This window comes from Pezoporus flaviventris, unplaced genomic scaffold (assembly GCF_033815535.1).
Source record: "Pezoporus flaviventris isolate CSIRO_AGI_PZ_B2104156 unplaced genomic scaffold, CSIRO_AGI_Pfla_v1 ptg000096l, whole genome shotgun sequence".
In the NCBI taxonomy this organism is placed as follows: Eukaryota; Metazoa; Chordata; class Aves; order Psittaciformes; family Psittacidae; genus Pezoporus; species Pezoporus flaviventris.
In genome coordinates, this window is record NW_026892644.1 from 1,922,359 (window position 1) to 1,939,197 (window position 16,839).

Sequence of the window (16,839 nt, forward strand, 5' to 3'; positions counted from 1 at the left end):
GTTTCCTGTTGGTAGGAGGACATTCATGCTTGTTGAAGTCAACAGAGAACTTGTTGTCACCTTATGTAGGCATGTACTTGTTGATTCTAATGCCATAACAGATGTGGAAATGTGCTTCTGGTAAATCAGTGATCTGCAAATACAGTGATTGAAAGTGTTGGTTTTGGAAAGGGAAAGATTGGGAAATTTGCTTAAGAGAAAAAAAGGGAAAATCGCTAAGGAAACTACTAAAGCTCCTACAGCTTTGCAGATACTATGCATGCCATCTGAGACACATTTATTATTGGCATATTGGGTGTCAACTGATATCTATTAATGTATCCCTCTACTCATTCTTCAAGCAATTTAACCCTTTCTAGTAGTTCTCCATTTACATTGAGCGAAAAGCAGTGTAAGTACTGAAAATACTTTGTCTAATTGGGATTATATTTATTAGTTGATGCTTTTTCGTTTCATAGGAAAAGAAGAATTTTTAACAGAATCTGCTGCTCTTCCTTCATAAATTGTTTTTCACTGATTTTAATGATTAATTTTAATGAGTGTTACGTATGTCTTTTAGAATGCACGTGACATATTCTGTTTTGTGCTATTTTGCTGTGTATTGGCAAAGTAAATTGGTTGATATTTGTAAACCTGGTAATTTTCAGTTTATTTTTCCCTAAGATGTTTATTCAGCATTATGCAGGCTGTAGATCCCTGTGTTCTAGCTCTGACATTACAGCTGACAGAAATTCCTGCCTTGTAGAATACGGTTTTCTGTCTCTTACGGTTGTGCTTGAGCAACTGTGTGGCCCTGGGATTTAAGCAGATCAGTGAAATTTGGATACACAAACCCAGTCTATATGAATGTTAGTTTTAACTGAAAATGTTCAGTGGTACAATTTACAGTGTGTACAGTATAATTTAAAGGCTCATTGAATTCTGTCATCAAAGACATGGGTAGTTGAGGATGGAAATACAGTTTTTGTCTCCAGTGTTTTTTTATTTTTAACAGCTGAAACCTGCATGTGGGAGAAGTGTACTACAAGTAGTTTGCAACGTTCCACAAAAGTATGTGAAAGAATTATTATATGGTCTGTTGCTCATGCCTCTGATGACATATCATCTGTTAATTGCTGGATATAAATAACATCCAATCAGTAAACGTTACTCATGTTTATTTGTTCAGTGGTAGATTTCATATCTAATGTCTTCAGTCTGAAGCTCAGTATGAAGTATGGAATGTGATCTAATAGTTCATGTTCATCTGTATTTTGTTTTCAGAATTTCTGATTCCCCATGATTTTAGTAATTGTTTGAGCTTCGTTACTAAGATAAAGATACAGATTTTTTTCTTGTGTGAGCAAGATTCCAGGCTGTTACTGATCTCTTCTATTGGTTCGGTCAGTTCTTACATACAAACCTATTATAGAGTATTCTTAATACTGGGAAATCAATAGTGTATGACTGTGTATCATAGCAGGTGGTGCAGCAGTTGGAGAGGATTTGTAAGTGGTGCTGAGAAGCCAATATTCATACTACATGTGCTTCAGGAGTTTTATTTCAGACTAGTGTTATCTTGGTGCTGTGGACTTGAATGTCCATTAGTTGTTGGAGTCCAGTCAGACATTTTTATCAGAGGCAAGTTTTCATTTTGGGAGTTCTGAAACTGTTCCATTATGATAACTAAAGCATGGCAAGCAAGAAATGATGGAGGGGTCATCTTCAAAGCCAAGTTTTGAGTTGAACTAAAATGCTAATGCAATTTCACCAATATATACACAAGAGGAATGAATTAAGTGAGCTTGAATTACAGACATAGAATTGCATGTAATTCTAGGAATGTCTAATTTATGAATCCTGAGCACTGCTGAAAGTGAAAAGAAGGTTTTGTGAAAAAGATGTTTGAATGATACCTTGGAGAGTTGCTGCCTTTTCTTGTCTTCTGCAAGATCATGTATTTAGCTGAGTAATTTTAAACCATGGCATTCAGAGGTGGTCACCAATTGTTGCTCTTCATTTCCCAGACTTTATTTTGCCAACTTCAGAGGTGGGTTTTTGTTTCTGCTTTTTCTTCCCCCTCAAAATGTGAAGCATTCATTACAATAACTGGAATCACTGAAAACTTGATTCCACATAAAACTGTACTATCTAAAAAATAAAGTCTTATATCTAGTATGGATGCCGCTGAATATATGAATACCTTAAGTTTTAGTCTCTGTGAGTCTCCATTCCTCATCTGTATCCAGACTCAGTTTCTAGTTTTATTTCTGTGATAAATTATTTAAATGTGAACTATGTTATGGTCATCATCACCAAAGGATGAATGCTAACACCACAAAGATCAGTGTCATGCTAGTTTTGTCACGGTGAGTTGATGGTTTTAGGAAAAGGAACAGCTTGTCTGCTCAGTCAGAATTGCCTGGTGCATTATTTTAGTTGGTTTTACCTCTGTTGGAAATTGATTTCAAACTAAAATTCAGTATATTAAATGATAGGATAGAACAGAGACATAATTGGTGTTTCTAGAAGCAAAAAGGTTATCTTCTCTATCATCTCACTGCTATTTGAACTATCAGAGTATGTAATGGTTAGAGGAAGCTGCTTTGTAGGGGGAGGAGGGGAGCACAGCCTCAGATGTCCAATTTCCAATTCTGGAGAAGAATTTGCTGTTAAAGATACAGTTGTGTCACCATACTTAGTTTTGTCCTGTTTACCTAAACTGGTTCCTGTTCTGTTTGCTGAAATACTGCCCTATAGGATTTTCATCCAAGTATCCAGAATCTGCTCAAATGTGTTTTTCCTCACCTGTTTTCTCCATGTTCGAATCTACTATTGCTGCAATTAGCACACTGTCTTGTGGTCTATTTCCTTTCTTCTTTTTCTTAGATGAGGTTTGTGTGTTCCTCTCTGTTAATTTGAATACCAGAACTGGGAGATAAAGAAGATGGGACTCAGAGCATCTGGATTCAAGGATTAGTGTGTCCTTCTGAATGCTTTTAGGTCAACATACACACTTATTTGCACTGTGTTATGCATACTTCTGCAGTATTAAAGAGATATTGACAGGTTCAGCCTTGCTTCAGGCTAATGGAATCTCTTATGTTTTACCAGATTTGTAACAATAATGTGAACTGCTTTTTCTAAAGCAATTGGACATACCTATTTGTCTACTGCGAGTAGCTATATATGAAAAGTTGCAGGGCATTGATATTAAATTAAAAATGTAGATTCATAGAATCACAAAATAGTTAGGGCTGGAAAGGAACTTAAGATCATCCAGTTCCAACCCCCTTACCATGGGCAGGGATACCTCACATTAAACCACCTCACCCAAGGCTTTGTCTACCCCACCAGGGATGGAGCATTCACAGCTTCCTTGGACAACCCATTCCAATGCCTCACCTCCCTCACAGTAAAGAACTTCTTCCTTATATCCAATCTAAACTTCCCCTGTTTAAGTTTTAACCCATTACCCCTTGTCCTATCACTACAGTCCCTAATGAAGAGTCCCTCCCCAGCATCCTTATAGGCCCACTTCAGACACTGGAAGGCTGCTATGAGGTCTCCACACAGTCTTCTCTTCCCTCAGGCTTCCCCAACTTTCTCAGCCTGTCTTCATACAGGAGGTACTCCAGTCCCCTGATCATCCTCGTGGCCCTCCTCTGGACTTGTTCCAACAGTTCCATGTCCTTTCAATGTTGAGGACACCAGAACTGCACACAATACTCCAAGTGAGGTCTCACGAGAGCAGAGTAAAGGGGCAGGATCACCTCCTTCGACCTGCTGGTCACGCTCCTTTTGATGCAGCCCAGGATACATTTGGCTTTCTGGGCTGCAAGCGCACACTGTCGGCTCATGTTCATTTTCTCATTGACCAACACCTCCAAGTCCTTCTCCGCAGGGCTGCTCTGAATCTCTTCTCTGCCCAACCTGTAGTTGTGCCTGGGATTATCCCGACCCAGGTATCAGACTTTGCACTTGTTATGGTTAAATTTCATGAGGTTGGCATCAGCCCGCCTCACAAGCGTGTCGAGGTCCCTCTGGATGGCATTCCTTCCCTCCAGGGTATCAACTGAACAACACAACTTGATGTCATCGGCAAACTTGCTGAGGGCGCACTCAATCCCAGTGTCCATGTCACTGACCAGTCATGTTAAACAAGACTGGTGCCTACACCAACCCCTGAGGGACACCACTCGTTACTGGTCTCCATCTGGACATTAAGCCATTGACCACAACTCTTTGCATGCGGCCATCCAGCCAGTTCTTTATCCACTGAGTGCTTCACCTATCAAATTGATGTCTCTCCAATTTAGAGACAAGGATGTCAGCGTCAATCGCTTTGCATACGTCCAGGAAGATGACATCAACTGCTCTACCCCTGTCCATCAGTTCCATAGCCCCATCATAGAAGACCCCCAAATTGGTCAGGCAGGATTTCCCCTTAGTGAAGCCATGCTGGCTGTCACCAAGCACCTTGCTGTTTTTCATGTGCCTTAGCATGCCTTCCTGGAGAATCTGCTCCAAGATTTTGCCAGGTACAGAGATGAGAGCGACTGGTCTGTAATTCCCTGGGTCATCCATTTTCCCCTTCTTGAAAATGGGGGTTATATTTCCCGTTTTCCAATCATCGGGAACTTGACCTGACTTCCAAGAATTTTCAGATATGATGGACAGGGGCTGAGCAACTTCATTCGCCAGCTCCTTCAGGGCCCGCGGATGGATCTCATCAGGACCCATGGACTTGTGCACGTTCAGGTTCTTAAGATGGTCTTGAACCAGATCCTCTCCTACAGTGGGCTCATTCTCACAGTCCCTGCACCTGCTTTCCAAGACTTGGGCGGTGTGGTCAGTGGGTGGCATTTGTCAGTGAAGACTGAGGCAAAGAAGTCATTAAGAAACTCAGCCTTCTTCAAATCAAGGGTATCCAATTCCTCTGATATCTTCTGGAGAGGCCCACATTGCCTCTATTCTGTCTTTTGTTTGCTATGTACCTGTAGAATCCCTTCCTGTTATCCTTCAGATCCCTAGCCAAGTTTAATTCTAACTGGGCCTTAACTTTCCTAACCTGGTCCCTAGCTTCCCGGACAACATCCCTGTATTCTTCTCAGGCCGCCTGTCCTTGCTTCCATGTTTTATAAGCCTCTTTTTTTCCCTCTGAATTTCCTCAGGAGCTCCTTATCTATCCAAGGAGGTCTCCTGGCCCTTCTGCTGCACTTTCTTCCAGTTGGGGCGCAACACTCCTGATCTTGTAGCAGGTCATCCTGGAATATCAACTAACACTCTTGGGCCCTCCGGCCCTCTAGGGTGTATCGCATGGAACCTTACTAAGCAGGTCCCTGAAGAGGCCCAAATGTGTGCAAAGTTTTCTCTTCTCTTTCGTTTTTATTTATTTTATGTCTGAATCTTTTATAAAAGTGCTAAAGTTTCTGTTGTGCTGAGTTGTTAATTATGATTGACTATTCAGGATTTTTATGGCATAACTGGAAATTGCTGTGGAAGAGCTCTCACTTCAGTATTAATTACACTTACGTTTTATTAGCTAGAGAGTTATTTACTTTATCTTTTGAGCTCTTATAAAAGGTAAATCTGCTTTTATCATGTGTCTTGGTAAGCTGTTTGTATGTGTCTTCAAAGACAGTTGAGGTTTTTTACCTTTAAAATTTCAAACCTTAGGAAATTTTAAGTACCTTTTTGCAGTTGATCTAAACTGATCAAAGATTGTGCCTAAGCTGAAAGGTTATGTGAATGCAAAAAGACAAAAGTTAAAATTGATGCTTTTGATGGCAGTTGTTTTGTGAAACCTCTGCGTAAGTTACAAATCTAAATTTAGTGTGACTGTACAGTTTCAAATGTCCTTAAGTTGATGGTTCTCAAAATTATATGAACTGTGCAAGTAGATTGTAAGAGGTACATAACCTTATATTAATATGACTATACTTGTTGCTAGTGTGATGGATTTTGGTAAGTATAGGTTTCAGAGCCAGAAGTATTTTTTTTAATGCTTCTTTGTATTTTGTTCTGTGTTCTGTTTTTATTTCTTGCATTAGTATCTGAAGTCCATATATCTCCTGATGTTCTCCTGGAGCACTCGGTGCTGTCTTCCTGTCTGGTTCCTACTGACTCATTCAGTTTATCGAGTGATAATGTGGCAAAAGCTATTAAAACAGCCACCAGTGTTACAAACCCTGCTGTTCCTGAAGAACAGGTAAAACCACAATTTTTGTGTTTCAGTAGAGGAACAGTATGTATTAAATATCTTAGCACTGTATCTTTTCTGTGCAAGAGTTGCCCTTTAAGAGCATGAGGTCTTTGGTGTCTTGTAGTACAGACTTTGAAGTAAAATAATTTTAGATTATGTTTAAATCCTATAACTGCAAGGCACCATAGTAATTTGGTATAGACTGCAAGAGGATCTGTGTTAAAGTTACTAAAAGTTAAAGGCATGCTGATACTGCTAGACGTGGAATTAGGAAACAATAGCAGGAAGGGTCTCTAAAAAGACTACGTTATTGGTAAAGCTGTAATGATTATGCCTGTACATATATGTCATACTTTCTCAAGTGGTTTTAGGTCTAAAGAATTAACTTTTAATATTTACTTAATTATTATGAAATTAATTTTATTTATATTACTATATTTTACTTCTCTTCCTCCCCCATTACATTTAAAGGGTGGTTTTTGTGATCTGACAGTCCTAGTTATGTGATCTTGATCTCTCTTAGTGGATGCAATACTGCTGAAAACTGATCTTAGCTTCTTTGGTGGGGGTGAAAGTGTTTTATTTTTAACTAAACAGATGAGCAAGGGAGGGAAAATATTTTCTGTGTGGAGATTAGCACACAAAAGCTAGATTTCCATGGATGAGAATTAAATAGATTTACCCTTCCAAGTGAATTTTTATTGCCACTGATTTCAGTGACACCTATTTAAACAAGTTTATTGATTGTAAAATTCCTTGCTTCGGGATGCATAGTAGTATATACTTGAGTTAGAAAGTGCTCTTGTCTTTCTCTGAAACAATCAATATTTTTGGCAGTTTGCAACCCTCTCATTATCAGCACTTACTTGGTTTCTTATTCTTCACAATTAAGTCAGATTTCCGTAGTCTGACCATTTACAAGCATTTGTCTAGTGCTATTCTAAAAACTTGTACAAATACTTCTTTTGATTGAACTGACTCTTACTTGTTTTCTTTTGAGCAGTATCTGTGTGTTTGCGCCTTCAGAAAGACTGTGGTTAGTACAGCTCCAGTAGTTCAGTCTTAGTAATGAATTAGTTACTGGTTTGTATCTGTTCCCAGCCTAATGTTGTGGGGAAAGCCTATAAAAAGTGAAGAGAATATGTGCCCAAATGCAAATGATACCAGAGGAAATTTCTTAGAAACCTGAAAGTTGGGTTGTTTTTCTCTTGAGAGGGAGGGAGTGTTTGTTTTCTTTCTTGACTGATGCCAGCCAGGGTCATTTTCTGTGTTGAAAGCTCTTCATCTGCCTCTCTGACAATGTTTTGATAAGTAAATTTCTATTACTGGCAGGATGATCAAAATATGCTTTTCTTCAGCAACAACAGATCCTATCCTTGATTTTGGCTAACAGTGAAATGTGAATAACCTGTACACTTTCTTGTTTGAGCTAGGCCAGCTACTTTAGCTTGTGTGTTCTCTGGAAAGAGCACTTTGGATATTCCAGAATACTAAGGCCTAAGTGTATTTTTTTAAAGCTAAAAATAATTTGGTTAGGTAGTCTTACTAAAAATAAGACATACGTTTTATTACTTCTAAATAAGTATATGTGCAAATTCTAATTGTAGGCTGTGTTTCAATTTTTCTCATCCTGTTCTGGTCAGCTGCTGACAGACAGACCCATAGTTCCATAAACTCTCTTCTTAACGCAGGAGGTAAAGGGAGTTGAGAGGAGGTCCTTTAACATCATTTTAAAATGGAGATCACACTTTCCACTTTTGGATAAAACTAAAGGAAAACAGTGGATGTAAAATTAAAATATTTAAACCTGTTACAGGAGGATGTTAGAACTGTGTTCTAATTGTATCTCCAGAGCCTCTTGAGGTTTTCTGTTATAAAAAACATCAATGTTTCAGGTTCAAACATGACAGGTTTTGGCAGTGCCCAACTCTGATCTTCAGTAGTTCTCCAAAGTAGAATTGGCACGTCTAGTTTCTCTGCTTCTTACAGAATGGGATTTCAGAGCAGAAATTGCAGTTTTCTTTATGGCTGTTTTGCCTACTGGATCTTGTATGTCCATGGACAGTCAAGATCTCAGCTATTTTTGTTTGGGCTTTTTTCAATCTATTATTTGAGTGTCTGTTTGAAATAAAAGGTGTTAAGGTAACGGAGTTAAACCTCTTTCAATAAATACATTGAGATGTTCCTTTCACCACCACCTTCCAAATCTCAAAAGCTTTTGGTTTTCAAACTGATGTTAAAAAAAGTGTTTATTTTTGTGCTTTGCAGAAGATACGGGCTTATTACTGATGTTTCGTCTCTTTAGGGTTGTGTATTCTAGAAGCCTCCATTTCAGTTTTACTACTCTACAGTTCACTGAAATAGCTTTAAATAAATGTTGTAGCTATGTCCCAGTTATTCTTATGTTGTTGGTCTAGCTTCAAGATGAGATTTGTTTTAGTACAAAAAGTTTCTATTCCCTTTCTATGACTACTATTTGCAGTCTGCACTGGGTGAAAACATGGAGTGACTAATCCAAGGAGAGTTTATTTCCACGTTAGCGTGATGCTTTGAAACAGGTGATCCAATTTCACTTCTGTCTCTTTTCACCTCTTTTGAGTATTTTGGCCTCATTGGAAAGTGAGGTATCTGTGCCATCCTCCTTCTTAAAGCCTTCTCCTGAAGTCTGATTAAAAAGCAGTTGAGGATATTGAAAGGATTGATGTGAATCCATCTAGAATTACTAGCTACTGTTCCATTGCTGGAGCTTTCTTCTTGGCCGCCACATCCTACATAAAAAAGAGTGCGTGGCCAATTTCAGAACAGTGTGGTTTTAAAAAAGTAACCCTAGTATTTTCAGTTTTTAAGTTCTGTAATGTCATCTGGGAATGAAATTTGACTTGACTGGAATGTTAAGTTTCCTTTATAATTTCCTTTACATTTTTTTTTCTTTTTTTCTTGTGTGAATTAGATTCAAGCAGATATTCCAGTTGTGTCTTTGAATGTAATCGAAGACAACACTTCAGTTACATCAACAACTGCTTTAGTTGATGCCGAGACACAGAGACCAAATGAACCAAAGAGCTACCTTCATCAAGCTCTTGCAAACCTAAAAATCAAGCTCTGCACTGCTGAAGAAGAAAAATTAAAAATCAAAAAGGTATGAATAGTTTTTTAATAAAAAATGGTTAGCATTTATATAGGATTTAAATATATATGTAGATGGTAAAGATTCACAGTGCATTTTTTGTAGAAATTATCCCAATTCCAGAGAAATCATCCAAATTTAGCCAAAATACTCTCCCCTCCCCCTCCTACTCCCATATCTGGTGTCTATTTTAGGCTGAAATTTTCTAAAGTTTCAAGTTCTCCTTTAGAAACTTTTTCAGGGGGAGGGGGGGACGAAAGAAGGAAGGGAAGGGAAGGGGAAGGGAGGAAAGGAGATATATTTTTATCATGGAGACAAGTGGTTAGAAGGTATAGTGATTCCCCATGTTTTGGAAGTATATGGTCACTGAAGCTCATAGTGTCTTTTCCTATCGTTATGAATATAACACAGGACACTTTCTTAATTCTTTTTTCTTTCCTGGGAGCTCTGGTAAAGAAATTCTACATATTCCTTCTGACATTAATATAAGAGTACTAGACAGGGCTATGCCTGTAGTTATGTGTCCAAAGATCACTGAGGCATTGGAAAGTAAGTTTAATCTCTGCTGTTCTTAATACTGCTCCTTCATAGCTATCAAGGTGTGCTAGGAAATAAAAATGAGGGTGAGTAACAAGTCAATGATGAGGAGGTCTGGAATGAATTGATTTTATTAGGAATTAACTGTATAGAGGAGATCTGGAAGGGAAGCATGAATGGACTGTAAGAGGACTAGAATTAAACTTGTCTAGGGATGTGAAAGGTAACAGAGGGGGATCCTATAGGTACATAGCAAACAAAAGACAGACTAGAGACAACGTGGGCCCTCTCCAGAAGATACCAGGAGAACTGGATACCCTGGATTTGGAGAAGGCTGAGGTTCTTAATGACTTCTTTGCCTCAGTCTTCACTGGACAAGGCTCTGACCACACCACCCAAGTCTTGGAAGGCAGATGCAGGGACTGTGAGAATGAAGACCTTGGGCCCACTGTAGGAGAGGATCTGGTTCGAGACCATCTTAAAAATCTGAACATGCACAAGTCCATGGGTCCTGATGAAATCCATCGCAGGTCCTGAAGGAGCTGGCGAATGAAGTTGCTCAGCCATTGGCCATCATATTTGAAAATTCTTGGCAGTCAGGTGAAGTTCCTGATGATTGGAAAAAGGGAAATATAACCCCCATTTTCAAGAAGGGGAAAATGGATGACCCAGGGAATTACAGACCAGTCACTCTCATCTCTGTACCTGGCAAAATCTTGGAGCAGATTCTCCTGGAAGCATGCCAAGGCACATGAAAAACAACAAGGTGCTTGGTGACAGCCAGCATGGCTTCACTAAGGGGAAATCCTGCCTTACCAATTTGGTGTCCTTCTATGATGGGGCTACGGAACTGATGGACAGGGTAGAGCAGCTGATGTCATCTTCCTGGACGTATGCAAAGCATTCGACACTGTCCCACACAACATCCTTGTCTCTAAATTGGAGAGACATCAATTTGATGGATGGACCACTCGGTGGATACAGAACTGGCTGGATGGCCACACACAGAGTTGTGGTCAATGGCTTAATGTCCGGCTGGAGACCAGTAATGAGTGGTGTCCCTCAGGGATTGGTGTTGGGACTGGTCTTGTTTAACATCTTTGTCAGTGACATGGACAGTTGGATTGAGTGCGCCCTCAGCAAGTTTGCCGATGACACCAAGCTGTGTGTTTCGATTGATACCCTGGAAGGAAGGAATGCCATCCAGAGGGACCTTGACACGCTTGTGTGGTGGGCTGATGCCAACCTCATGAAGTTTAACCGTGATAGGTGCAAAGTCTGATACTGGGGTTGGGGCAACCCCAGGTACAGCCTGAGGCTGGGAAGAGAATAGATTCAGAGCAGCCCTGCAGAGAAGGACTTGGGGGTGTTGTATCCTGTGTCCTGGACTGCATCAAAAGGAGCATGACCAGCAGGTCGAAGGAGGTGATCCTGCCCCTTTACTTTGCTCTTGTGAGACCTCACCTGGAGTATTGTGTGCAGTTCTGGTGTCCTCAACATTGAAAGGACATGGAACTGTTGGAACAAGTCCAGAGGAGGGCCACAAGGATGATCAGGGGACTGGAGCACCTCCCGTATGAAGACAGGCTGAGAAAGTTTGGGCTGTTTAAACTGGAGAAGGGAAGGCTGTGTGGAGACCTCATAGCAGCCTTCCAGTATCTAAAGGGGGCCTATAGGGATGCTGGGGACGGACTCTTCGTTAGGGACTGTAGTGATAGTACAAGGGGTAATGAGTTAAAACTTAAACAGGGTAAGTTTAGATTAGATATAAGAAAAAGTTCTTTCCTGTTAGGGTGTTGAGGCACTGGAATAGGTTGCCCAGGGAAGTTTTGAGTGCTCCATCCCTGGTGGTGTTCAAGGGCAGGTTGGACAGAGCCTTGGTTGACATGGCTTAGTGTGAGGTGTCCCTGCCCATGGCAGGGGATTGGAACTTGATGATCTCAGTGTCCTTTCCAACCCTATCTATTCTATGATTCTGTAGGACATAGGTTGAGAGCTAGGCTCTGAATTGAAATGTTGCACCATCAGTTTCTGTCTCTGCAGTAGAGTCAAAGACTTTGAATCTCTAGAATTGTTTTTAACTTTTTGTCCAGAAGGAAGATTACTAAGTAGATGTGCTGTTTCTGTCCGCCTTATGATCATCTCTGTTGTTACTTTGAATAGCTGTACAACGATCTTGCTAGTCATTTGTTTCTATGCTGACTTCCTGCATGGCTGCAGAAATAGTCGTTCTTGAGCAACTTAAAGGGTGCTAACAGCTTATGTATAGTAGGTATCAGTTTGGTAGGAGAACAGCTGCATTGAGTTAAAAATAAAAATCTTCAGCAGTTTGTATAGCAAACAATTTTGAAGTTTGTTGTCAGTGTTGTTCTCCTTCCTCTCTCTTGGTTCATGGTGGGCAGGTTTCTAGACTGACTCTCTGCAAGATCACAGAGTATATTTAAAATTGTTATCATTTGGAGATATAGGTAGAGATCATTGGGGCTGTATGTAATGGGATTTCTGTTGTTCCAGTGAACTGTTTGCTAACAGTATATTTAATATGCTGTTCTTCAAATGCAGAAAGAGAGAGCAAGCTATTCAAAATATTGAAATAATTAGAACAGAATAGTTCCAGCTGGAAGGGACTTACAACAATTATCTGATTCAACTGAGCGCTTTAGTGCTGACCAAAAGTTAAAGCATGGCATTAAGCATGGCATCCTGATGCTTCTTAAACACTGACAGGCTTGGGGCATCAACCACCTCTCTAGGAAGCCTGCTCCTGTTTTTGACCACCCTCTCAGTAAAGAAATGTTTCCTAATGTCATGTCTGAACTTCCCCTGTCACAGCTTTGAACTACGTCCGTCTGTCCGGGCACTGGATCCTAGGGAAAAGAGACCAGCATCTCCCTCTGCGCTTACCCTCCTCAGGAAACTGCAGAGAATGCTGAGGCCAGCCCTCAATCTCTTTTTCTCCACACTAGACAAACCCAGTGACCTTAGTTGCTTCTTACAGAATGTGCCTTTGATTTTGTGTACTTTGTACTTCTTGAAAACATTGCCTCCATTTAAAACCTGCAGAGTTTTCTTCCACAACCCTTTATCTCTGTGTATATTATGATAACAAATACTATAGTCTTCAGAAATGAAATTAGTTGGAATGATCAACTGGTTCTCACAATTCACATGTGTTAGTAACTTCACATTTTATTTTGTAAACTTTACAGGAATTAGAACATTTATTGGAAAAACACAGTATTCTAGAAATGGATTTCTTGAAGGAAAAAAAAGAAAAAGTAATTTCACATCAAGATCACTACAATATGCTCCAGGTAATTTATTTCTTGTAGTATATTTTTTTTTTCAGGAGGATTTTGTATAGAGTATACTTATATCTGACAAATACTCTTAAGTATCTACACATCTGCTCCAAAGACTTTTCTATTTAAAAAATTTCTAAGGTCTTTAGATCAGAGGCTGACTTTTGACATTAGCAGGAACATAGGTTTAACAGCCCACTTGTAAGTACATTATTGTAACTCAAATCACTCATCTTTATTATGACCCATTTTGCATACCAGATGAAAAAAACACTGTACAGGAGATATGTGTTTAACAGTGTGACAGAGCATGTTCTAGTATAGCTATGTTATATATAGGTAAAACCAGGCAGATATAGTTTTCAGGAATGGCAATGAAAAGGTCATAACCTTGAACTTACTTTGTAGAAAAGCTCATGTACTTCCTCTTGTTGTCTTCTGGATGTAGCCAGAATCAAGTCAGAGAAGAAAGTGAGTTACCATTCACTTTCTTCTGTAATCTGAGTAAGCAGAGAAAAAGTGAGTCTTCTGAGAGCTGACAGTCAAAATTACTTTCATGAAATTTGAATATTAGATGCCTTTTATTAGTACTGTTTTTCTGCAATTCCTAAGGCTTTGAAAAAGGAATGTTAAATAATGTGACTTAATGTGTTGATGCCTGATTTAATGTGCATGGATCCTTTTGATTTCTTTTTTTCCTCTTTTAGTATTTAACATTGTGTCCTAACTGCTACCCGCACCTCCATTTAGTTTCTTGTTTTCAGAATTTATTTAAGTCTTTTAATATTTCATAATGTACCTTAAGAGCTTGTATTTTAGATTCAATGTCATAGTTATCTCGATATTAAGTAAATAAATGGCTGAATAAGTAAATACTAGCTCTAGTTGTTACAAGCTGAACTTCCTATAATTAAAAATCTTGGAGAAGAGTTAGCATTACAGTTTTGCAATTCCAAGAACAAGAAGCAAGCTAACTAATTTTGTCTTGACGATGGCAAAATTCAGTTTTGCAATGATGACATAAATTGTTCTGGAAGTAAGTAGGGGTGTTAGTTACTGAGAAGGATAAAGCAGCTTTGGAGAGCTGTGGTTCTGAGGACTGAAAGTTCAGTAGGGTTCCAGGAAGGGGAAGAGTACAGCACTTAAAAGTGAATAGAAGGTACTAATACAGATTAAGGAGTGGAAATAATCATAGGTATCACCCTTCCCCACTATTCCCAATGTGATTTTGCCTAAGGGCTCATACTTCTTGTAAGGGATCTTGTTCTATAACAGTGATACCATATGGCACTGATCTGGACACAGAATGGATGGTGAGCATAAGGCACAGCTGATTATGAGTAAGGGGTAACTCTTCTGGTTTGAGCCTTTTCTAAGGAACCTCTTCCTTCCTAGTTCCCTGCATCTCTATTTCCCCACTAACCTTGCTTACCTAACAGGTAAACTCAGCCCGTCTGTGCCTTCCATCTATCTTCACCTCTTCCTTTCTTACAGTGCTGACTCCTGGGGAATACAATTTTGCCTATAATATGGATACTTCCCAGTGTTTGAGAACACACTGGGATCTCTAACTTCCCCAGCTTCTGTTTTGTAGTTTGTACAGGAACACTGTCCATCTCTAGCCAGCACCAGATCTACAATGTGTGATCCATCAGCTGTCCATATTGTGAGAAGTCTCAGTGGCTGAGGACATGAGAGAAATCTGAAATGCACATCTTCCTTAGACAATAGGCCTGTTCATGTTGACAGTAGGGAGGTGTCAAAGTTTGCGTACTTGGAATGAGCACAGATGATCCTAGAGAGAAAGCTTCCTGTTTTGGAAGACCCCTGTATTGTGCTTTTAATATACATAAGCAACAGCTTTGTATAAACATTTATTTTCAAAAGTAATTTCAAGAAGCAGTCTTGCAGTTGAATGTCTAGCAAAACAAGCTCTTGGAAGCACTTGCAGTTAAAGTGACAGGGTGAAATGGTCATGTTTCCTAATACTAGTTAACCATATGGTTACTAAACTTTGTATCCTGTATTGGTAGATATAACTTTATCTGGAAGAAATGTTCCTGTGTGTTAGTACTTAAGTAAATACAGCATACCCCCATATAAACAGCTATATCTTTAGCCTGCTTTGATAAAAAGCCCAATTTTTCTATTGGAGGAGGCAGATCTTGGGGGGAAAAATAATGAGTGGTGGAATAACATCCAAGAATTTGTCTTTTGCCATTATACTGAACCTTAAATAAAGTACAACATGAATAATCTTTCTTTCTTCAAACTGTAGTTCACCTTTGAAATTAATTTTGTATCATTTTGGCTGCAAAAGTTATCTCCATTCCAGAGAAGCTGATGAAACAAGGGCTGACAGATTTATTTCTAATTGCAGGTTAAGTATACCTTAATGTGTTTATTACCCCAAATCTGTGAACTTGCTAAGTGAAAGGAAGGAATAATTTATGCCTTTCTGAGATACTTCTCCCCCAGCATCTCTATATAAATGTAAGGAAAAAATTACTGTTTTCCTTTACTGAAACTTCATAGTGCGCAAGAATGCTTATAGCAAAAAAACCCACAACCTTATAGCTGTAGCTTGTTTTATGCTACAATTTCAATTTTTAAACAATTTCACCTTAAGACTGCGGAAGGAGGGTTGAAAGCCTGGACTCAAACATAGGTTGAGACCGATTTTTCTCTTCTTGTGCTGGCCCTGGAGATATAGGGATGACTGACATATCTGGATTGCATAAACAGCAAAAATGCATAGTCTATATGCAAGGTTTTCCTAACTGCATCCCTACACACTTGGAGAGCAGCTCTGTGGTCCTCCTGGGTCGCCTGCTTTGGCTTCCACCTCCTGTACACTTCTTTATTGCCAGAGTTTAGTGAGGAGCTTTTTGTTCATTCATGCAGGATTCCTGCTGCATTTGTTTGATTTCCTGCTTGTCACTCTTGAGCTTGGCAGCGTTAATCCTTGAATAGCAATCAGCTTTTTTGGATCCCTCTTTCTAGGGATCACCTATGAAATTCTTCCAAGCAGACTCCCAAAGAGACTGGAGTCTCCTCATTGAGTCCAGCACTGTGATCCTGCTTTTTGCACCAGTCCTTCCCTGTCCTGAACCCCACCATCTCACGATCAATGGAGCCAAGGCAGAATGCCACTGATCTTCACATTCCCAGACAGCTCTTTCATGTTTTTAAGTATCAGGTCCAACAGAGTACCTCAGAGATTGCTCCTGCATGTGCTAGGACATTGTTGTCAGTGTGCCCCAGGAATCTCCTGGATTGCTGTATTGTTCCTCAAAAAAATACTGGGGTGGATAGCACCCCTCATGAGCACCAGGGCCTGCGAATGTGAGGCTTCTTCCTGTTGTCTGAAGATGGCCTCATCTACATCACCTTCCTGTAGACCATCTGGTCTACAGTTGGCAGACGCAATGATGTCCGCTGTGCTGGTCTGCTTGTTAATCCTGAGCTGTAGGTTCTTTACTGATCACCTACCCCAAAGCAGAGCTCCATGTATTCCAAATCCTCTCTCACATAAATTGCAACACCTTGTCATTGCCTTCCTGGCCTTTCCTTCCAGAAGAGTGCATTTATATTCTAGAAAAGGTGTGCTACAAAAGATTGAAAACGGGTCTTGGAGGTAGGTGCTTTTTGTGGCTGCAGTACTAGAACATGTATGTTTTCTTGCAAAA

The 16,839-nt window shown here is 39.7% G+C and overlaps 1 protein-coding gene across 5 annotated transcripts in view; it reads left to right on the forward strand.

Moving 5' to 3' along the window:
• CCDC91 (coiled-coil domain containing 91) overlaps window positions 1-16,839 on the forward strand; it is a 119,502-nt gene that overhangs the window by 34,491 nt on the left and 68,172 nt on the right. For all 5 annotated transcript variants that reach the window (XM_061476469.1, XM_061476473.1, XM_061476471.1 and 2 more), the window contains exons 4-6: window positions 6,033-6,190; window positions 9,135-9,323; window positions 13,058-13,162. In XM_061476469.1, the coding sequence (XP_061332453.1) occupies window positions 6,033-6,190; window positions 9,135-9,323; window positions 13,058-13,162 (452 nt within the window). The remainder of the gene's footprint in view (window positions 1-6,032; window positions 6,191-9,134; window positions 9,324-13,057; window positions 13,163-16,839) is intronic.